Source organism: Bicyclus anynana, chromosome 19 (assembly GCF_947172395.1).
Source record: "Bicyclus anynana chromosome 19, ilBicAnyn1.1, whole genome shotgun sequence".
Taxonomy (NCBI): Eukaryota; Metazoa; Arthropoda; class Insecta; order Lepidoptera; family Nymphalidae; genus Bicyclus; species Bicyclus anynana.
Genome location: NC_069101.1, coordinates 8015123 through 8037720, shown reverse-complemented (window position 1 = coordinate 8037720; position 22598 = coordinate 8015123). Strand labels below are relative to the sequence as shown.

General features: G+C 34.7%; 2 protein-coding genes and 1 long non-coding RNA gene across 7 annotated transcripts; 1 reads left to right on the top strand and 2 right to left on the bottom strand.

The window, feature by feature from the left end:
• Positions 1-436: 436 nt before the first annotated feature.
• On the top strand, positions 437-4537 carry LOC112045310 (uncharacterized). The gene is made up of 2 exons (XM_024081441.2): positions 437-4081; positions 4212-4537. Exons 1-2 carry the CDS (start codon positions 876-878, stop codon positions 4255-4257), a joined length of 3252 nt encoding a protein of 1083 aa, XP_023937209.1. The 5' UTR covers positions 437-875; the 3' UTR covers positions 4258-4537.
• On the bottom strand, positions 4364-6589 carry LOC112045311 (calcyclin-binding protein). Its single transcript, XM_024081443.2, has 5 exons — positions 6276-6589; positions 5994-6201; positions 5581-5787; positions 4892-5054; positions 4364-4720 (listed from the first exon to the last, which is right to left on the bottom strand). Exons 1-5 carry the CDS (start codon positions 6297-6299, stop codon positions 4627-4629), a joined length of 696 nt encoding a protein of 231 aa, XP_023937211.1. The 5' UTR covers positions 6300-6589; the 3' UTR covers positions 4364-4626.
• A 389-nt stretch (positions 6590-6978) lies between these two features.
• Positions 6979-21239, bottom strand: LOC128199193 (uncharacterized). Of its 5 annotated transcripts, XR_008251858.1 has the most exons (11): positions 20575-21239; positions 20136-20277; positions 18869-19008; positions 15343-15627; positions 14920-15013; positions 14433-14526; positions 13951-14039; positions 13469-13557; positions 11755-11848; positions 9992-10121; positions 6979-9365 (listed from the first exon to the last, which is right to left on the bottom strand). It is a non-coding gene; the product is annotated as an uncharacterized LOC128199193 (long non-coding RNA). The 5 variants fall into 5 exon arrangements; XR_008251859.1 differs by lacking the exon at positions 20136-20277 and having other exon boundaries at positions 15343-15511; positions 20575-21231; XR_008251856.1 differs by lacking the exon at positions 20136-20277 and having other exon boundaries at positions 20575-21229.
• Positions 21240-22598: the final 1359 nt, after the last annotated feature.

Here is a 22598-nt window from a genome sequence, read left to right as displayed (position 1 = left end):
TGATCAGATAATTATATTTCACGCGCGTTGACAAATTTTCTTGTGCAGCTGCGACCAGCGATAAACACTGAATAGGCGATATGTAACGAAACAATATAAGTCTTGATACTTGAATCCAAAAGTCTACAAAGCATGCATAAAAATCATATTCATACGTAGGTACTTAATCTTAGTTCTAGAGTTTAGGCCTACTATGTAGCTCCAATGCGCCAGACGAAAGAAAATTAAGACGTATCATATTTACATATTTTTGTAAAATCTTACATGGTCAAGTCGCTAAATCAGTTGGTATCATTTACGAATGCCCACTGCTCAATGAAACCGCCTCGTTGCACATTCGCAAGTTCTTCATCGCTAACTAAAAAAACTAAGTAACGGTTTGAAGCATAATACAATATCTATTTAATTTCAATATCTATCTAAATGAAAGCGTAAAATCGTAAACCATTTAAAAATGAATAAAAAGTCAGCAAGACTCTACTATGTATTTAGAACTTGGAAGATTTCTCGACTTGACAATTAACTTTGATTTACTAGCTCAAGTTAAACTTATTCTAGAGTTTCTCGCATGTTCGAGTCGAGTTTCTAAACTAGTTAAAACCATTTTTTTATTACTTAATTCAAAATTACAGTAAGTATATACCTACATACGGAAACAGAAAAGTATCAAAAGTTGTTGGTCTCGGTATATAAGGTCCTTTCATACGTTGAAAGAAAATTGAATTCGTTGTAGCGTTTAATAGCAGTTCAATCCATAGCTTCTTGTTTAGTATAAAAAGGGACGCCCGAGCTTTCAAAGCATCAGTACAGTAGCAACCTTCTACAGTTCACATTCAGGGAAAATAAAATACAATCTCATCCAAGTACTAGTGACTATGAATAAGTGGCGTTTACTACTTTTTTCGGTTCTCGGCCTATTGCAGTCAGCTTCGGCAGAACGCAACTTCGTTGATGGAAGGGGCCGTTATCGTTCAGATACGAGGCTTTCTATCGAAGACCCTTACCGCGTCTATAAACCTCTAAATGAAGAACGACAACTGAATGCACCAAAAGATTTCGATTATCGAGCCAGAGATGCTGAGTCGATTGCAGCACGTGCACTACGTCGCTTTAAACATCGTGAGCTTATACTGACTGATCGTCGAAGAACAATTGAAGCAGAGACATACAGAGTTCATGCTCAAAGTGATAGACGAGGGTTGAGATCAATAAATGAAAAACATGATGAGGCTGCTCGAGTCGATGAGCGTAGGAACCGTGTGGTAAACCGAGAACGGAACATAGATCATCTAGAAAAATCTAGAGATTTACGTCGTGGCGTTACATCAGGAAATAGAGTTAATACTGTAGAAACAAGGCAATACGATGACATTACTCTGAAAAAAATTGCAACGAATTCACAAGATAGAAGAGTTTTTAATAGGCACACTGACACCGATCACAAGGTATCTGAAAGTAGAACTCGTCTTATCGATGTAAGGAATGATCGTGCTATGCCTGAAAAAAGATTTGTGAATCGTGAATTACTTCGAAGAACTATTTACGAAGAGCCCGAACGTAGAGAAGTTAGACCATTCGCAAGAACATCTATTGTTATAAAAAATAGAATTAATAATGACGTACTGGGCACCAGACTAAGCTTAAAGAATGATAATACACGAAATATGGAAATTTCACGGTTAAACATATTTAGGCAACATGTTCCAAGCTACGATGTAACAAAAATGGAAACCAGAACCGACTTTCAGCGAAATAGTATAATTAGAGACAATGATGCGAAGAATAACGTAAGAGGAAAACGTAGCATTGATTCTAGACTAGGACCGGCTATACATTTATACTGTGAAAACTACGAAAGGAGGAACGTAAGATTCGGAAGCAACGACGAAAATGTTCGCCAATGTAACTCTCGGAAGCTATCTAATGAAAAAAGGGTAATAGAAGTTTGTCATACTCGGAATGATCGAAACAACAGGCTTCTAGATACGAGACGCGATCCCACCTACATAACATTGACGCTGACCCAAGAAGAACAATCCCGAATGCCATCTAATAGAGGCAGAGTAAATGAAATTCAGCGCACTTCAAATATTCGCGATAGCTCACAAAATTTGATCCGTGAAAATAGTATAACACGTGACCTTCGAAATACTAATGATAATCAAGGAGTGGCGAGTTTGGCCAGACGGGAATCTTCGCTAACAAGACAGTCACCGATATATAAAAGATCTACGCCAGAATCTAACGATAAACAGCGAAATATATATAGAAGTGTTTCAATTGAAGAACGAGTAGGGCGTCAGCGTCATATTATAAGAAATGCTCGAGATGAAAGTACTAATATACGACGTGAAATAGCTTTGTCTAAAGAGAGGCAGTATTTGATTTCAAAAATACCAGCAACAATGGAACTAATTGGAAATACTGACAACTTCCGTCGCGTTAGCTATCGAAGAACTTATTCCGAAGATAGAGTACTATATGAAATTCAAAATACTAGGAATACCCTCGAAGAAAACCTGCGATATACGAGACGTCTTTTAAATAAAGAACGGTATGCGCCGTCTCAAAAAATACGAGACATACAGACAACGGAAAATACTCCTGAAATCCACCAAGACAGATTTCGACGTTTATCTGCTGGGAAGAGAACAGAAAATGAAATCCAACGAGTTCGAAATGCTCGTGATGAAAGAAATATAAATAGAAGAATTAATGACATAGAAAATGTACGCCAAGAAAGGTCTCGAAGTTCTAGAGATGAAAGACTAGTTCGCGGACAAAGAATAATGAACGATATTAGACACAATAGGCAAGCTGGCGAAAAACAAGCAACCAATGCAATTCGACGTACAAGTAATATTCGCGAAGAAAGTGTTACTAATGAAATTGTACATGCTCGAAATGTTCTAGGAAGGCTTCGTGATAACAGAGAAAATGTCCGACAAGAAAGACCTCGAAGTTCAGTAAGAGATGAAAGACTAGTTCACGGACAAAGAACAAGGAACGCTATTCGACAAAATAGGCAAGTTAGCGAAAAACAATCAACAAATGCAATTCGACGTACAAGAAATGTTCGCGAAGAAAGTGTTACTAATGAACATGCAACTAATGTACATGCTCGAAATGTTCAAGAAAAGCCTAATGACAACAGAGAAAATGTCCGTCAAGAAAGGCTTCGAAGTTCCGTAAGAGATGAAAGACTAGTTCACGTACAAAGAACATGGAACGATATTCGACACAATAGGCAAGCTGACGAAAAACAAGTAACAAAATCAATTCGACGTACAAGTAATGTTCGCGAAGAAAGTGTTTTATATGGAATTGTACATGTTCGAAATGTTCAAGAAAGGCTAAGTTTGCAACGCTTAAATCGTTTAACCAGAAATAGCCAACATACCAACCGACCTGCTAGTGAAAGATCCATGGATGATACTCGCCGAGAAACTTCACGTAGTTTATCTACGGAAAAAAGAGAAGTCAATGAAGTTCAACAAACTAGAAATGTACGCGAAAATAGATTAATGAAGACAAATGAAATGCAACGTAATTCCTACACTCGTGACGTAAGAGAAACAATTGACATTCGAATTAATAGCGATGTATTAAGGGCAACAAACGAAAATCGACGAACTAAAACTACTCGTCACGAGATTCTACGCAATCGCGATACCCAGGTAGAAAGAGCAAGAAATGAAGTTCAACGTTCTCGAAATTTCCAGGAAGAAAGGCTTTCAAGTGCGCGACGTATAATGGTTGCGGCTCGACAAGGATCCACAAATGCTAATAAAATTCAACTCAACCGGTATCGTAGCACATCGTCAAGAGAAAAAGGAACTGATAAACGCCAGTTTAATAGAAATGGCAACCAAGAAGAATATATGCTAAGCGCATCTCTGTTCAGAGAGGACAAACGTTCAATGATACAATTTTCTACAGGCCCAATACCAGTTAAAAGTACTGAAATAGGAAGCACATTTGTATTGAAGTGGCAATACTTATTCTACATGTTGCAAGGAATTTACTTATTCAGTCTGTTTAGAAAAATGCCTAAAGAAAATTCGGAATTTAAAAAAAATAGGTAATTTAGAATTCTCAATCAGAATATTATTATTAGAAGAAAGTCAACAATTTTAAAAATTATATTAACTTTTTTTAATGCTAATATTATAATTCTCTTGTATTATATTTATGAGACTCTTTCTTTTCAGGGCTGCAGACTGGATTACAATGTTGGAATTTCTAAAGATTCACTAAGGACATTTTACCTGAGAAGATAATAATATGGCAATATAGGCTCTGTATAATTGTGATGTTATGTATTTAAAATATTTATAAACCATTTAGCAAAAATAAAAACATGTTACAGTATAACAATATCTCATTTTTATTTAATTTGTCAGTGGATACAATTACTATAAGCAATCAAAGTATTCTAAAAACAAACACTATACTTTTGTTACAACACTAAAGGTTCTACTGGATATTTTCAATTACTCTTAAAAAAAGGAAGCAAACACAAGTAATAGAATACAGCTATAATGTAAATACACAGATTTACCAAAATTTTTGTTCTTACAAATAAAATTTCAATTTTTAAATCATCATGAAGCAATTATTTGCTTTTCAAAGATCTAGAGTATCAGTTTTCTTTTTATGCTGTCCTTCATACCAAGCCTTAGAGATCATTCGCTTCATATCATCATCTCCAGTTTCATACCTAAAATTATAAGATTATTCATTAATTTATCCAAAGCCAAGACTACCAAATATACTCTATGACTTCATCTGTTTATCAACAAACAACTATCTTAATCCTACAAAAGCTTCCCTAGTTTTCTACATTTAATCAACTGAAAATGACATTTCTAAAAAAGAAGTTGATACTCACATATTCTTCATGAGACCCATTATGGACTCCTGGGGATCTTTCTTGTCCAGGTCATCAGACTTGAAACGGTTGCTGCGCTGGTCCTCAAACTTCTTTTCCAGCTCAGTCATATGTGACCATTTCACATTCTGTTCAGATTTCGCCAGGAAAATCACCACCATATCTGTAATATGAATTTGTTGTTGTTGTTGGCTATTTAACAAACAGCTAAAAGAGTAAATACTTAAAGTAATTTTCAGATAGCACGGGTACGATGACAGTTGCCTGTATGACGTTCATAATATGTACTATTATTGTAAATTGTGGCAAATAAAAGAGTAAAACTAACTGTCACCCGCACCATCCTACATGAAACAAACTGTAATGTTCGATCATTAAGTTTTATTCTTTTTTTATTTTCACTTTGAAAGATTTTAGGCAATTTCTTTTAATATAAACGTCAGACTAAAGTAACATATTGGTTAGACTATATTTCACAATGTAAATTTCATAATTATTAATAAAATAAATAAGCCTCCCAAAATAAGCTAAAAGATTTTACATTTAAATCTAAATTGGATGATAATGAAATTTTTTTTAAGAGCACAATTAGGCTCTTCAGATAAAGATACATTCTCAAAATAAACCATGATTTCTATTGACAAAACTCAAAGAAAATATTTCATAAAATAGTATAACTTTGAAATAACCTGTTTTTTGTTTCCAATGACTTCCAGCCACGTCAATAGGATAGAGGAGTTTATTAATAACCAGCAGATAGTCTTTGTTATCCAAATTTTCCACATGCAACTCCATTGATCTATCTGTGAGCTTGCAGTATACATTCTCTTTTGGTACATTTTGCACATCCTTTAGAGTGACAAACACCTTGACATATTTATCTGATTGATCCCAACCTGTAAGAATTATATGACTTCAAAAATGATATCAATTATGCTTATCAGATTATATATAATTTTTATGAACTCAATTATGAAGAATTTTTTATTATATTCTTGGAAAACAAAGCATTTATTTATTGTTGTAGAAAATAACAACACAATAATTAGATGTTTTGGTAAAGTTATTGCTCAAATGGTTGTATTACTTTATCACACATTACCATAGCCATTTAATTTGATTTGGTATCGTTTCTTTTGAGATGTTGTAGGTGCAGGGGACGCATCCATTGCACATGCATTGTTCTCGTTTTCTTTTAAACTCGTCCATTCTGTTTCCAATTTACGTGCCTCCAGAGACAAAATGTCTTGAATCTTTTTCCGTTTGGCTTGCTTGATTAGTTCATTTAGTTCGTCAATATCCTGTCGCAACTACAAAATAACATTTTAAGGATGAATTATAGCCCAAAATAAAGACTTGAGGTTATAATGTTCCAGAAACTTACCTCACTTATTTTTGTACATGACATCCTATACGAATTTTTTACTAAACGAAGAGATCTGAGATACGAAGAACTTTCGTCTTATTTTAATTCCAACACCACCACCAACTTGCAAACAAGCAAGAATTAATTTTACCGCGTGAACGTGAAATAATGAGGGTTAAAAAGTCAATATAAATTAGGGATGACAATTTCACTGAAAATCAATTCAATTCACAGATTTTAAGATTCAAATGTAAGTCTCTGGAATTCTAGATGGTATTAAATAAAGAAAAAGATTAATCAAAAACAGATTTCAATTTTTAACCACAGAAATAATAATAAAAAAATACATCAGTCACGAACAAGGAACATATTTACTCAGGAGAAGAATACCAACCTCATACAAAAAAAGTGGCACTAAAATTACCGCCATCTGTGGAATGCCCCCATTGAAACAATTTGCCAACGCGGGAAATTCAAAGCTAATATATTGTTTTTAAATTTTCACTGTTCAGCTTTTGTAGACGGAATAGCTTTAAAATAAATATTTTTAAAAACCATTTCGATTAATTAATTAATTTAAACAGATTTTTAAAAATATTTATTTTAAAACCACTCCGTCCCCAAAAGCTGAACTGTGAAAATATTAAAAACAATATAATAGCACAATATTTTAGTAACAAGTAATTGTATATAATAAATTAAACAATAGAAAGAATAACAGTTTCAAGTTTAAATGTCTTTATTATCAAATAAAAAATCTTATGCACTTAAACAATAACTAAGTAAACATCAGCACCTAAAATGTAATCTAAATATATTCATTTTGCTTCTAAAACTAAATTTTATCTTTAAAGTAAAATGAAAACCAAAATAAAGATATATCTATGCATCAATTGGGTGACTTCACTGATATATTTGGGAAAATCAAGTCAATTATAACTTAACCAATTCATACATAAAAATATAGATTGTCGGGATATTTGTACATATGATAAACTATGCAAACGTCACGCAGTTTCACCAGCGTAGTTCTCGTTCCCGTGGGAATACAGAGATAACAATTATGGCCTAATCCATGATTATAATGCTGTAAGAATTTTTTAAATCAGCAAAGTAGTTTCAGAGCCTATTCAATGCAAACAAACAAATAATCAAATTCTTCCTCTTTCTAATTAGTATAAATTTCATAAACAATAAAATTATTAGAATTTGGCTAATGAAAGTAGAAACTGAAATCACCCGCCAAATTTTAAAAAATCGGAGTAAATTCTCAAAATTATAGTGCAAATATTTGAATAACTGAGTTTAACACTTATAGTATAGGTAATAATGTATTCACAAATAAAAACTAATTTAAGTAAATTATGAAAACGCATGTTTTTTTACTTTGTTTATATGATTTTTAAATTTGGCGGGCAATTTCAGTCTCTACTTTCATTAGCCAAACTTTACAACCTAATGCGATAACATAATATTACTTTTAGGCGAATCAATAGAGCATTTACCCTCTACCTCCTCAGAAACAACTCTGATTTTGATGATTATTTTTGTTCAGTTTGTTTCTTCATATCATCAGAAATCAGAAACCTTTTGGAGTGATGATGGAACGATTTATACTATTTAACAATAGTATAAATCGTCATACATTATGCTATTTATATAATAAATTATTAAAAAAACAAACACTACCGACTTCAAAAACACAAAGTTATGCAGTAAACTAATAAGCTGAAGAAAACATTATAATATTTTCTATCTACTGATTACTGAAGCCGGTGCCAATTGTACAATTAATGGGTAGGCAATCAATCGTACCGTTTTTTTCCACCTTAAGGATTCGAATTGTTTTCCGAAATTTATATGGGACCTACTTCGAAATAAACCCTTTACAAAAAGTAAAGAATTTTCAAAATCGGTCCACTCAGTAAAAAGTTACGCATAGTTACATTACAATAAATGGGAAAACAATTAATCATCTTCTATTTTCCTACTATTAGGTTTGAAATTGTTTTCCAACATTTTATGAGACTTTTAGGAATATACCCTTTCTATCAAAAAAAGAATAATCAAAATCGAACCACCCAATAAAAAGTTATGCTTGGTTTTATATTAAAATTAATGAGAAAACAATCAATCGCACATTTAGGATTGGAATTGTTTTTTAAAATTTATATGGGAGCTTTACAATCAAAATACCTTTACAATCTATAAAGAATTTACGAAATCGGACCACTTCGTAATAAGTTACGCATATTTTTACAATACAATTAATGGGAATAATTAAAATTTATAATGATTTGGGACCATTGTCGGAATATACCCTTTCTATTTAAAACAAAGTTATTCAAATCGGAATTCAAAGACATGCTTGGTTTTAAACTAAAACAATCAAGAATGATCAATCAAAAGAATTATCAAAATCGGACTACTCATGTTAACAGTTATGCTTGGTTTTACATTACAAAAACAGGGGATGATTGATTGTTTAACCATTAATTTTAGTATACAACCAAGTATAACTTTTTATTGAGTGGTCCGATTTTGATAATACTTTTTTATTATAAAGGGTTCATTCCGAAGATAGTCTTTTAAAGATATGAAAAAGCAATTTGAACCCTATAGCTAGGAAAACATTAGATAACTAATTGTCGGCCCATTAATTGGACCATTGGCACCGCCTTCAAAGTGATCAATAGATAGAAAATATTATAATATTTTCTTTCGTTTATTAGTTTTCTGTATAAGTTTGTATTTTTGAAGTCGGTTGTATTTAAAAAAAAATATGTATAAATAGCATAGATATTTTTTAACAATTTAAATAATTTCGTCCACCAAAACATTTCTGATTTTAAATAACATAAAAACTAATTAAAATTTTCTTTTTTTAAATAGACTTAAAAAAAAAATCATCAAAGTCGGAGCTGTTTCTGAGGACTTCCAGCATATGCTTGTTTTATTTATTATTTGATTCCATTATTTCTTTCATAAAAATGTGACATTTTTCATTATGAGAAGTACAGACATAAAGAGACGAATTTTAGTATTCCAAAGAATCATGGTGCAGGTGCCTGGTCCATTGATTATAATTGTTACATCAATTGTTGTGACCTGTAATAGAAAATTTCATTTAACATGACTTTTTAAAATGCACTGAAAATAAATATTTACATAATTATATATAATAAGAATTCCTATTCTCTTCAGGGACATCAAACAAATTTTTAGTCTATTTTCTGCTCCATTTACAAAAAATCATTTTAGGAAGCTCAGCTGTAACCTTGAAAAGTATAGAAATATGGATATTTTGTTACATTATTTACAAGCGGACGCCCGCTACTTCGTCTATGTGGAATTCAGTTTTTCACAAACTTGCACACAAACTTAAAGAGAAATTATAATGTGTTTATTTCAGTTTTTAAAAACAAAACTGTAAGTGTATCTAGGAAACATGTAGTTCATTGTTATTAAGCAGGTCAAAACTACCTTGTTGGTTCAGTAGCTAGCCCATGTGTTTTGATGATCACGAGATCCTGGTTCTGTCTTTAAGAGATACTGAGTTTTTGCTTCTGCTAACAAATTCTTAGTTTGGAGTTGGGAAGTTGGTGGTGTCACACCCCCGTGCCTCAGAGAGCATGTTAAGCCGTCGAACCCGGTCATTATCATTAACATTTCTGATAGTGATCATTAATCAATCTAATAATATCAACCTAAGCCGAATGAATAAAGCAAGTTACCTTGTGCTATTTTGCAAAAATGCCAGCAGCAACGTGGCTGCAGTAGTGTGGCTCGGGATGGGTACAGCTAGATCTTCATCTTTTATTTCTATCTCATGATATTTAACAATATATCTTCATTTTACAGCACCTGCAAAAATAAATCAGAAGTTATACATTTTACATAACTATTATTGCGTGCACTACACCTGCAAAAATAAATAAGAAGTATACATTTATGGGGTGTAAGGGGGAGGCTTGTACCAGTCAGCCTCTCCAACTGCCAACATCACCTGCACGTGGTACACCATGCAGATTAACCGACGAGGCTCTGGCGACCGACTAATGGCGGTTTAACCATTCTGATTCAGCTAGACTTCACAAGTACCACAGACCGGTGTCAGGCAGCAGCGATACCGGTGCGAGAAGTCTAGGCCTGCGAATGACCAACCCGCATTGCCCAGCGTGGTCATTTATGGGCATTACCTTGCAATGTATAGTACAACACAACAAGATCCATGCAAGAGGCCTATGTCCAGCAGTGGACGTCTATCGGCTGATAAGGTATACATTTTACATAATTATTATTGTTACCAGTTAAGAGGATAATCCCAGAGGATGTTGCTATTTCGTGATCTAAACCAGACATTTTCCTTTAGCATAGTACTTGTAGAGCTTACTGTCCCGTGGGAGACTAACATTCCAAAGGACCACAGTATAAAACTGAATAAATGTTATGACCTAACAAATGAACTAACTAAAATGGCTATATGGTTAGTCTGTACGCCGTAGAGAGGTGCGAGAGGATTACCAGCAAAATCTCTCTATAATTTGCTTAGAGACCTTGGTCTCTCTAGAAGTGCAGATTTGGGTTACCAAATTTGGCAGACCTTACTACGCAGGGAGAACAACACGAGCAGAGAAGGGGAGTGTTAATCAATTGTCAAGGAATTCTTTAACCTTACGTCCATTGATCACAAGTCCAAGCTCTGCTCAGCGTTTTTCTCTCTGCCACGTGATGGACACCCACATGGTGAATCCATGAATTGGTAAGATATTCGTCTCAAAAAAATCATGTTGTACACTAAAATAATTTAGTTGAGTAGGACAATGACCGCGTGAAATACAGTTTTTCACAAATCTCCCTTGATTTTTTCAGGAATAAAAGTTAATTTTAGTGAAATTTATCAATAGTTTTTTCAAGTGATTATAATTATATACACAATACTAAAATGCAAACAAGGTCTTTTAAATTTTTCGTCTGTCTGTGTTTCTGTTTCTCTGGGATAATCTTTGGAACGGCTGAACCGATTTTAATTGGACTTTCATTGGAAGATAGAGGAAGTTATTGAGCAATATTTAGGCTACTTTTTATCCCAGAAACATGGTTCCCGCTGGATGTTCAAAAACTGAACATCCCACGGTTGAAATCGCGGGCGTCCGCTAGTATTATAATATTGGTTAGCCAATGTGGTTTTGGATAACGAGGTCGTGGCTTCGAATCCTGGGTCAGGCTATCAGATACTGAGTTTTTCTTTCTTCCAAGAAATTTACAGTTCTCAGCCTGGAGTTGGTAAGTTGTTTGTATTACACTCCCGCGCCTCGTCCAGGTCATTATCATTAACATCTGATAGTGATCCACAATGAATTTCACTTTATCTCCCTTAGCTCACCAACCTTTATTGTAGCAGTGTGGTGGGTCTAAGCTCCCTAACCCCTTTTCTATAAGGTCTGGCTCTGTAGTGTCGTTAAAATAGGCTGATAATAACGATGAAGCAGGTTACCTTGTGCTATTTTGCAAACATGCCAGCAGCAACTGTACTGTGTGGCTCAGCACTGACTGGCACAGCTAGACCTTCATCTTCTATTTTGCTACACCTGAAAAATTCAACATAAAGAATAAATTTTATGTATTTTCACCAGTTAAAAACAAATGAAAACTAAAATAATTTTATTAAGTGAATAATATGAAGAATAGATTATGAAAAAAAACATAAGACTCGAATTGAGAACCTCCTTCTTTTTTTGAAGTAGGTTAAAAATGTGAAAAAAATTCAGTTAAATTCTCATCTTGGAGTTGGGAAGCCTTTAATCCCGATTATTATCATTAGCATCAGATCATCATCATCATCATCATATCAGCCGATGGACGTCCACTGCAGGACATAGGCCTTTTGTAGGGACTTCCAAACATCACGATACTGAGCCAACTGCATCCAGCGAATCCCTGCGACTCGCTTGATGTCGTCAGTCCACCTGGTGGGGGTCGGCCAACACTGCGCTTACTAGTGCGGGGTCGCCATTCCAGCACTTTGGGACCCCAACGTCCATCGGCTCTTCGCACTATGTGCCCCGCCCATTGCCACTTCGGCTTCGCAACTCGTTGAGCTATGTCGGTGACTTTGGTTCTTCTGCGGATCTCCTCATTTCTGATTCGATCACGCAGAGATACTCCTAACATAGCTCGTTCCATCGCCCGCTGTGTGGCTCTGAGCCTTCTTATGAGGCCCATAGTTAGCGACCAAGTCTCGGAACCATAGGTCATCACTGGCAACACGCACTGTTCGAAGACTTTTGTCTTCAGGCACTGAGGAATTTCGGACGAAAAGATGTCGCGAAGTTTCCCGAATGCAGCCCAGCCGAGTTGGATTCGACGGTTCACCTCTTTCTCGAAATTGGACCTACCTAACTGGATCATATGTCCTAGGTATATGTATTCGTCTACAATTTCGAGTGCAGCGTTCTCAACTATAACTGGGTGGAGCGATACATGAGCATTACACATTATTTTTGTTTTACCCATGTTCATTTTCAGGCCCACCTGTTGAGAAACGCTGCTGAGGTCATTGAGCATGGTACTAAGGTCATCCAGAGTCTGTGCCATGATGACTACATCATCCGCGAACCGCAGTTGAGTGATGTACTCGCCATTGATGTTGATGCCAGGTCCGCTCCAGTCCAGAAGCTTAAAGACGTCTTCCAATGCGGCGGTAAATAGCTTCGGAGAGATCACATCTCCCTGACGCACTCCTCGCTGCAACTGGATTGGCCTCGTAGTCTGATCCTGAATACGGACTGACATAGTGGGGTTTTCGTACAAGCACTTCAACGCTTGGATATACCTGTAATCAATTCGGCATCTCTGCAATGACCTTAGCATAGCCCAGGTTTCCACCGAATCGAAGGCTTTCTCATAGTCCACAAACGCTAAGCAAAGTGGCTGGTTATACTCGTGAGTCTTCTGTATAACCTGCCGCAGCGTATGGATGTGGTCTATGGTACTAAAGCCTTTTCGGAAACCGGCTTGTTCGGGAGGCTGGAAGTCGTCAAACCTATTAGCATCAGATAGTGGTTATTAATTAATTGAACATTATCACCCTAAGCCCTCCAACAGCATTGGAGCAGTGTGGTGGGTCTCAACTCCATAATCACTTTTCTATAAGGCCTGGCCCTGTAATGCCGTTAAAATAGGTTGATAATAACGATGAAGCAGGTTACCTTGTGCTATTTTGCAAACATGCCAGCAGCAACTGTGTGGCTCAGCACTGACTGGCACAGCTAGACCTTCATCTTCTATTTTGCTACACCTGAAAAATTCAACATAAAGAATAAATTTTATGTATTTTCACCAGTTAAAAACAAATGAAAACTAAAATAATTTTATTAAGTGAAAAATGTGAAGAATAGATTATGAAAAAAAAACATAGACTCGAATTGAGAACCTCCTTCTTTTTTTGAAGTAGGTTAAAAATGTGAAAAAAAATTCAGTTAAATTCTCATCTTGGAGTTGGGAAGCCTTTAATCCCGATTATTATCATTAGCATCAGATAGTGGTTATTAATTAATTGAACATTATCACCCTAAGCCCTCCAACAGCATTGGAGCAGTGTGGTGGGTCTCAGCTCCATAATCACTTTTCTATAAGGCCTGGCCCTGTAATGCCGTTAAAATAGGTTGATAATAACGATGAAGCAGGTTACCTTGTGCTATTTTGCAAACATGCCAGCAGCAACTGTGTGGCTCAGCACTGACTGGCACAGCTAGACCTTCATCTTCTATTTTGCTACACCTGAAAAATTCAACATAAAGAATAAATTTTATGTATTTTCACCAGTTAAAAACAAATGAAAACTAAAATAATTTTATTAAGTGAAAAATGTGAAGAATAGATTATGAAAAAAAAACATAGACTCGAATTGAGAACCTCCTTCTTTTTTTGAAGTAGGTTAAAAATGTGAAAAAAAATTCAGTTAAATTCTCATCTTGGAGTTGGGAAGCCTTTAATCCCGATTATTATCATTAGCATCAGATAGTGGTTATTAATTAATTGAACATTATCACCCTAAGCCCTCCAACAGCATTGGAGCAGTGTGGTGGGTCTCAGCTCCATAATCACTTTTCTATAAGGCCTGGCCCTGTAATGCCGTTAAAATAGGTTGATAATAACGATGAAGCAGGTTACCTTGTGCTATTTTGCAAACATGCCAGCAGCAACTGTACTGTGTGGCTCAGCACTGACTGGCACAGCTAGACCTTCATCTTCTATTTTGCTACACCTGAAAAATTCAACATAAAGAATAAATTTTATGTATTTTCACCAGTTAAAAACAAATGAAAACTAAAATAATTTTATTAAGTGAAAAATGTAAAGAATAGATTATGAAAAAAAAACATAGACTCGAATTGAGAACCTCCTTCTTTTTTTGAAGTAGGTTAAAAATGTGAAAAAAAATTCAGTTAAATTCTCATCTTGGAGTTGGGAAGCCTTTAATCCCGATTATTATCATTAGCATCAGATAGTGGTTATTAATTAATTGAACATTATCACCCTAAGCCCTCCAACAGCATTGGAGCAGTGTGGTGGGTCTCAGCTCCATAATCACTTTTCTATAAGGCCTGGCCCTGTAATGCCGTTAAAATAGGTTGATAATAACGATGAAGCAGGTTACCTTGTGCTATTTTGCAAACATGCCAGCAGCAACTGTACTGTGTGGCTCAGCACTGACTGGCACAGCTAGACCTTCATCTTCTATTTTGCTACACCTGAAAAATTAAACATAAAGAATAAATTTTATGTATTTTCACCAGTTAAAAAACAAATGAAAACTAAAATAAAAACATAGAAGTCGGTTAAAAATAATTCAGTTAAATTCTCATCTTGGAGTTTGGAAGCCTTCAATCCCGATTATTATCATTAGCATCAGATAGTGGTTATTAATTAATTGAACATTATCACCCTAAGCCCACCAACAGCATTGGAGCAGTGTGTTGGGTCTCAGCTCCATACCTCCTCTACTATATGGAGACAATGATAAATGATGGATGTGTAGGATTAAAATAGCTTCTATGAAACATAACCTATTTTAACATACCTATTGCCTGGTTTCCATCTGTTAATGCTATATTTGCTAAGCATTGTGTGTTAATATTATTTTATTCTATTGTCTTCTTTTAAATTATCTTCTTGAAATTTCTTAGTCTGGCTTGCAAGTAATGCTAAATTTTGAACTCATTTTTTGTGAGTTTGTTGGTACTGAACTTCTGCGAACATTGTTTATTTTTGAAAGCTTTGATTGCTTTTTGAGACATTGTGTAAATATTTTTTATATTAAAAACCGTCGTCATGCGGGTAAAATTCATGTGAAGAAGCAGGATTGCTGAAAGCATTAGGTATATATTTTAATTTGAATACATAATAAACTCTTTTTATTTATCTCTCTCTCTCTAACTGCTTTATTGGTTCAGTGTAACTATCATGAAATTCTGAGTTTGAGTCCTGGGTTGGTCTATGAAATATTGAGCATTTCCTTCTTTCAAGAAACTCACAATAAAAATCTATACTGATATGTATTCAACCCATTTTTAAATTAAATGTCTTAAATGGTGAAGCATAACATTGTGAAGAAACCTGCATAACTGAGAATTTTCTTAATTGTCTAGGTGTGTGAAGTCTGCCAATCCGCATTGGGCCAGCATGGAGGACTAAGGCCTAACCCCTCTCGTCCTGAGAAGTGACTCGTGCTCAACAATGAGCCGTAAATGGGTTGTTAATCTATACTAATATTATAAAGAGGTAAAGTTTGTAAGTTAGTCACATTTTTTAAATGGGGTAATTTTCGGAACTACTGGTCCGATTTCAAAAATTCTTTCACCAGTAGAATGCTACATTATCGGGGAGTGCTATAGGCTATATTTTATATTAGCATGATATATATTCGCCGAGTTAACACAGTTTTTGTCATACAGGTCGGACCGAAAATCCTCTTAAGCAGACTTATTCGCATGCGCTGCCTTAACCATTGTGTAAAATTGAAATTAATGTATGGAGGCTTTATGTATCTTTAAAAGTTCTACAAAAAAGTCCGCGACACCATATATCTATCTTCTATATATTAGCAGATATAGTACCTTTTGTGTTTTTAAAATTATAAATTTTATATACTTAGGTTTGCGTCATTATTTATGCTACTTAACTTAAATCCTTATCAAAATAAATTATTTAATAATCACAAGGATATTATGGAGATAAGATTTGCCCTTTATAGTATGTTAATTAGTTTTGGAGATAATACAAAATTTCTCAAAGACGCAGAAAGTCCGCTACATGACGCCCCGCGCTTTCCATTACGTAGTTCCCGCTCCTGTGTGAATATGGGAATCAAACATAGCCTATGACACTCGCAAATAACGTAGCTTTCTATTGATAAAACAATCTTTCAAATCGGTCCAGTAGATCCAAAGATTATAATTTTAGCATAGAAGTTTCTACTTTCCTTTGTCATCGCACCACGCTCATATTTTCTATTTTTTGTCTGTCTGTTTGCCTTTTTTTTGACCGGGCATCACGCTGATACTACAGAATGAATTCAAATGATACTTAAGACGATTTGAGACCATAATACGTAGAAGGATAATAGGATACTTTTTGTCGTGAAAACAAAATCAGAATTGGGTGAAGTAGGGGTAGAAAGTTTGTACGGAAAGTCCTTAATTTTTTTAGTTACAAGGTATAAGTTATAAAACTTGCAAAATAGAATGTGAAATAGGAGTTGAAAGTTGACATCGATTTTTACGCGAAGTCGCGAGCGTCCGCTAGTATGTATTATAAAGAGGTAAAGTTGGTGGTGTTCTAGCAGGTAAACTCTGGATCTACTGAACCAATTTTGAAAATTCTTTTACCACTAGAAAGCCACGTTATTTCTGAGTATCATAGGCTATATTTTATCCGCGTATTCTCAAACTGCAGAAAGTTGGTTAATATTAAGTAGTTAGTAAAAGCTCAACTGAATGAGGAATGTTCATAAATAAATTATATATACTTAATATTCTTTATAAACTCCAAGCCCAGCAACCGATACTGATAAATGAAGGATTAGTAGGATTAAGTAGCATCTACAGGGTGCTCAGGAGTATTTCCCATAACTCTAGGGTAGCTCCAAGTTCTAAAAGGAAAATTAATTTAAAATGTCTAAGGAACATGTGTATTAAAAAACTTTACTAAAAACAAGTCAACCGACTTCAAAAACATACTTACTAAACAAAAAAACGAAAAATAACATTATACTAAGTTCTATATATCATATTATGTTCTTACTGATGATCAGTTTGAAGGTGGTGCTAGCCCAATGATGTATTAATTCAAGCCATGTAAGAATATCATAAATATTTAGGTTTTTCAGACAGTGTTCTTTCATGTAGTTCTTTCAGTAACAGCTTAAATTAAAACAACACCGGTTTAGCACAGCCTTCAAACTGATCATCAGTTAGAACATAATATGATATGAACTTAGTATAATATTATTTTTCGTTTTTTAGTTTAGCCAGTATGTTTTATGTTTTTGAAGTTGGTTGAATTTCTTTAATTAAAATTTTTTATTTTTCCATTTTTAGTGAAATCATCCTAGATATTGATCTAGCGCCAAAGGTATGTCGCTATGAGTCGTGATAAAACATTGTATTTGATTGCCTCTGACTTAGAATCAAACTAATTACTACTGTGAACCATCGAGAAGTTCCCTTAACCGTCCTTCGTCTTCATTACCAGACCCCTAATACAGTCACAACCCATCTAGGTGGAAAGTTCTCATAAATACAAATTTATCAACACATGGTAGCTACTGTGAACCGTTGAGGAGTTCTCTTAACTGTCCTTCGTCTTCATCACCAGACCCCTAATACAGTCACAACCCATCTAGGTGGAAAGTTCTCCTCAATATAAACTAGTAGCTAAGGTAGCTCCTATAAGTGGACTTGTCAACACCTTAAATTTATGAGAAATAGTCCCGAGCACCCTGTATAAAATGTAACTTAACTATGCCTAGTTTGTTTCAGCTGATGCTATATTTATGAACAGCACCAATACATATAAATAAAATTTAAGTTTATGTCTGTGATTTCAAAATAACTGTGTTTTCTCAAGTGCCTATATACAATACTGACATACAGTCATACTTCTTTAAAATGTTCATCTGTTTGTTTGTTTGAGCTAATCTCTGGAACAGCAGGGTCATTTTAATGGGACTTTTACTGGAAGATAGAGAAGATTATTGATCAACATCTACTTAATATTTTGGCCATTACTTGTTATTTAACATGGGCGTACACTCACAACCACATAGACACTGATAGACATCCATGCTCATCACACTAATATGATGAGTTCAATTGCCACAACTGGCTGTGGCGTGTAGATGCAAAGAGCAATGATGCTATCTACTGCATCACTGGAGAGCTGTTGCTGGTGTTATATCCTTATATCTCAGAGACTATGATATGCTATATATCCCAGTCATTATCATTAACACCTGATAGTGATCCTTTTATAATTTAACTTTATTACCCCAAGCCTATCAACCCACATTGGAGCAGTGTGCATTTTACAGTAGGTGTTTAACTTACCTTCTTATTCTCTCTCTCTCTTGTTCTTACAGGCAAAACATCTCGTCTTTTTTAAAAATGTAGATGACAAACCATTCATAGTTCAATGTAAAATTTATTCTAAAAGTCCAATAGTCTAATCATTGATTATCTGGACATTACTGAAATTAAGAGAGTGAGTAAATTTAATTAAAAATACATAAACATACTACGCATGAAGAGACAGATGAATATCTTAACATTCCGTGCAGGTGCCAGGTCCATTGCCTGGTAGAGAGAAATACTCCGAGCAGAGTCCTGGAGTTGTGACTACAGGATGTAGGGTTAAGGAATTCCTTGACAATTGATTAAACTCCCCTACTTGTGTTTTTCTCACTGCTTAGCCAAATTTGGTAAGATCCTACTAAGAGCAGCTTTGGATACTTATTCTTCTTTCTCTCTTTCTTCTACATAGAAGTTGCTGCAGTCCTAAAGATGCCAAGGTCTTTAAACAAGTTATAGAAAGATTTTGTTGGCAATCCTCTCGCAGCTACTTCTACGGCAGACAGACTAACCACATAGCCATTTTTACTTAGTTCATTTGTTATTATTATTTATTACAAAACCTTGACAAGAACCAGGTGAGAAATATAACTAAAATGTCCGGAGGCAATCTGATGATAGAACAGAAACACAGATGAGGGAATTCCTCAACTGTTCACAGAAGCTACATTGTCAAAAAGAAAAAAAAAATAAAATGTGCAAAGCTTAGGTCTTATAGCTAAAAGCTATTTCTTTCAAACAACCTTCAATGAAAAATGTATCTTATTATTGGCAAAAGCTTTTATAGATCAAGGCAAGAAAAATATTGCCGAAATGGCCTCCGTAGCACAGTGGATTAACTACGCAAAAGTCCTGGGTTCTATCCCCGGCTGGGCCAATTGAAGTTTTCTTTCTGGTCTATGTCTGGCTGGCTAGTTAATACCCTACTGGCAAGTGATTTAGTGTTCCGGTGAGATATTATGTAGAAACAGAAATGTGTGTGGATTTTCATCGTTTGCCTAACTAGTTATCTCGCTTCCATCTTAGATTGCATCATCACTTATCATCTTATTCTATAATTATGTCAAAGAACAGATTTTTGTACAAAGTAAACTAACATACTCTTCATTAGTCTGCCTAGTGCCTAACATATTTATAAAAACTTGTAATTGTAGTTTCAAATTAACAAATTGTTCTGGTTCATCATTACATAATTATAAACTACTTATTATAGATTCAAAAAAAAAAAACTCAAATTTTACTCTACCTGCCTTTAGTACATATACCTGTGGTTTAATATTGAACTGGTAACAGATACTTTCAAATTAGTTCATGGAATTTGCTTTTCTCAGATGTTTATTTTCATTACCATTTCATAATTAACCTTATGTTGCCCCAGATTAAGCTACCTGTGATAACCAAAAGAAAATCTGTTCAGTAGATCCAGAGAAGTAAACATTCAGACAGCTGCAGGTCAGACAGTTATTTGGGGTGCATTGCATCTACAAACATCACCATAATGTGTAAACCCAGCATAGTTGTATAATTGAGCACGAGTTTCATAAGAATTAGTAGGATTTTAATAATTCCCATATCTTGAGAAGACTACTAAGAAACCTAATTAACTAACTAATGTAATCATTATCTGATCAATAGCTATTATTAAAGTATTTTATTATTAGCTAAAACTTAAAGTAGGTACATACCGGAGACTAAATTTGTAGAATCAAATTTCTGTAATCTCTGTAGGGTCTTCTCTGGATCATCGGCAGGCGAAGAACCACACTCAAAGCATTTTCTTTTGTTCTTCTTCATAGTTATAGAGACACTTGAACTAACAAAGTCTTATTTTTAACATAATGAAAAACCACAACACTCAGATGAAACGCAAAAGACTTATAGATCTTCTCAACATCAAGAATGGCGAGGATATTACACAGCAGGTTGCTTAAATCCAATCCATGAAGAGGTCTTCATAAATATTAACAGGCCGTGGCAAACATTTATTTTATTATTCGTGAATTCGTGTTTTATTTGGTGAAATGACGCCATTTTCATTTTATAACATATTTATTTTTTATTAAGTAATTGGGGTTGCCACACTTCGTTTAGAAAATCTTACCCATACGTTACTAAAACAATATTCAACGAGAGTGTCTCTCTATATTTTTGTAGAAGAAAAGTATTTATTCAGTTATTAAAGTCATATTTAAATCTAAAAATGTATTAGATTTATCAAAATATTATGTCAGGCGTGTGCTACTAACGATAATAATATTGCTACAACTACCAGACGGTAGAACCGTATGGATGATGACACCACAGGTCTAGCCCCCGTAGGTATAACCAAACCTTGTTCGAGAGTTGACCGGGCCTGGTCACGAAGAATAACAACCACAGAATTCAGATTCAAAATGACAGTTCAATTTCAGTTCATTGTTCTTCTCCTTCCAAGAAAATTTCTCTCTCGAATAAACGAATATTCCAGAAATATTACCATAGAGTCATAGACCATGTTTTTTTCAACAGGACAGACAAGGCTTTACCTCAGTGAACTCAGACGAATCATATAGGAACTTGCCTCGCGTTTTTAAAAATTATCTAAATTTATCATTATTTCTAGTTCTTTACTTGTTTCAGCAAATAGAACAATATCGTCCGCGAATCTGAGGTGAGTGAGTTGGTCTTAATTGACTCGTATTTGTAAATACTTCTATGTTTATTTTATCAAAATATTGTAAACAATATCTAAAAATAATCGATTCTTCAGCCGGAACAAAAAATCATCAGTCAAGTAATGGAATATTCTGTATGATGTGTTTCCTCAAACGGTGACAGAAAAACATCGTGAGGAAACCTGCTTGAGAAATTTCCTAATTCTCTACGCGTGTGAAGTCTACCAATCGACATTGGGCCAGCGTGGTGGGCTATTGGCCTAACCCCTCTCACTCTGCAAGGAGACTCGTGCTCAGCAGTGAGGCGAATATAGGTCGATAGTGAATGAGTGATGTGTTTGTTAATCTGTGTAATAATTACACACAGTATTTTGATTTGCAATACATATAGTATTGTATTGCGAATCAAAATAGTAGTTTGTTTTGTAAGGACAGAAAATATTACAGACCACAATGTGTGTGACCTCTTACAAAATGGCAGACATTTGTTGGTAAATTTAGTAGTAGTAAATTTATAAGTAATTAGTCTGAGTCTGGAGCTAGTATAATATCAGTTCATCTGTGGCATCTGTGGCAAGGGCTCATCGACGGCTCACAGACTTAGACCATTTTATAGAATGGACCTGTTTCGCACCCAAATTCACCAACAAAAAAGTCTGTCGTTTTTTGAGGGGGGCGAGGTAAACTCACACATCGAAAACATTTAACACCATTAAGTATATTCTGTGTCCATACACTACACAGAACTATATAATTGACTCGTGTGTGTATTACACACGCGTAATTTTTACACAGACTAACAACACATCGCGTAAACTCCACAGAATATATATAATAGCAAAAAAGTAATAGAATGTTCTATTACTTTTTTGCTGTTCCGTCAAAAGAATCGATTCTTTTTAGAAATCGTTTTCATTACAAATTTGATAAAATTATGGTAGAAATACTTACAAATGAAACGTTACTCCATCTTTTACTAAGCTACAAATTTTTGGCCGTTTTTTTATGCCATTCAACTACACAAACCGAAATTTGTAGGGAGCTCTTTACACGAC

What these genes read in the sequence shown, in the direction of transcription:
- LOC112045310 (XM_024081441.2), top strand. Translation starts at nt 876, where the DNA reads ATGAATAAGTGGCGTTTACTACTTTTTTCGGTTCTCGGCCTATTGCAG. An exon ending in TCGGAATTTAAAAAAAATAG is followed by an intron (nt 4,082 to 4,211) that starts GTAATTTAGAAT and finishes CTTTCTTTTCAG; the next exon opens with GGCTGCAGACTGGATTACAA.
- LOC112045311 (XM_024081443.2), bottom strand. Translation starts at nt 6,299, where the DNA reads ATGTCATGTACAAAAATAAGTGAG. An exon ending in AATCAAATTAAATGGCTATG is followed by an intron (nt 5,788 to 5,993) that starts GTAATGTGTGAT and finishes TAATTCTTACAG; the next exon opens with GTTGGGATCAATCAGATAAA. An exon ending in TCATTGGAAACAAAAAACAG is followed by an intron (nt 5,055 to 5,580) that starts GTTATTTCAAAG and finishes TTCATATTACAG; the next exon opens with ATATGGTGGTGATTTTCCTG.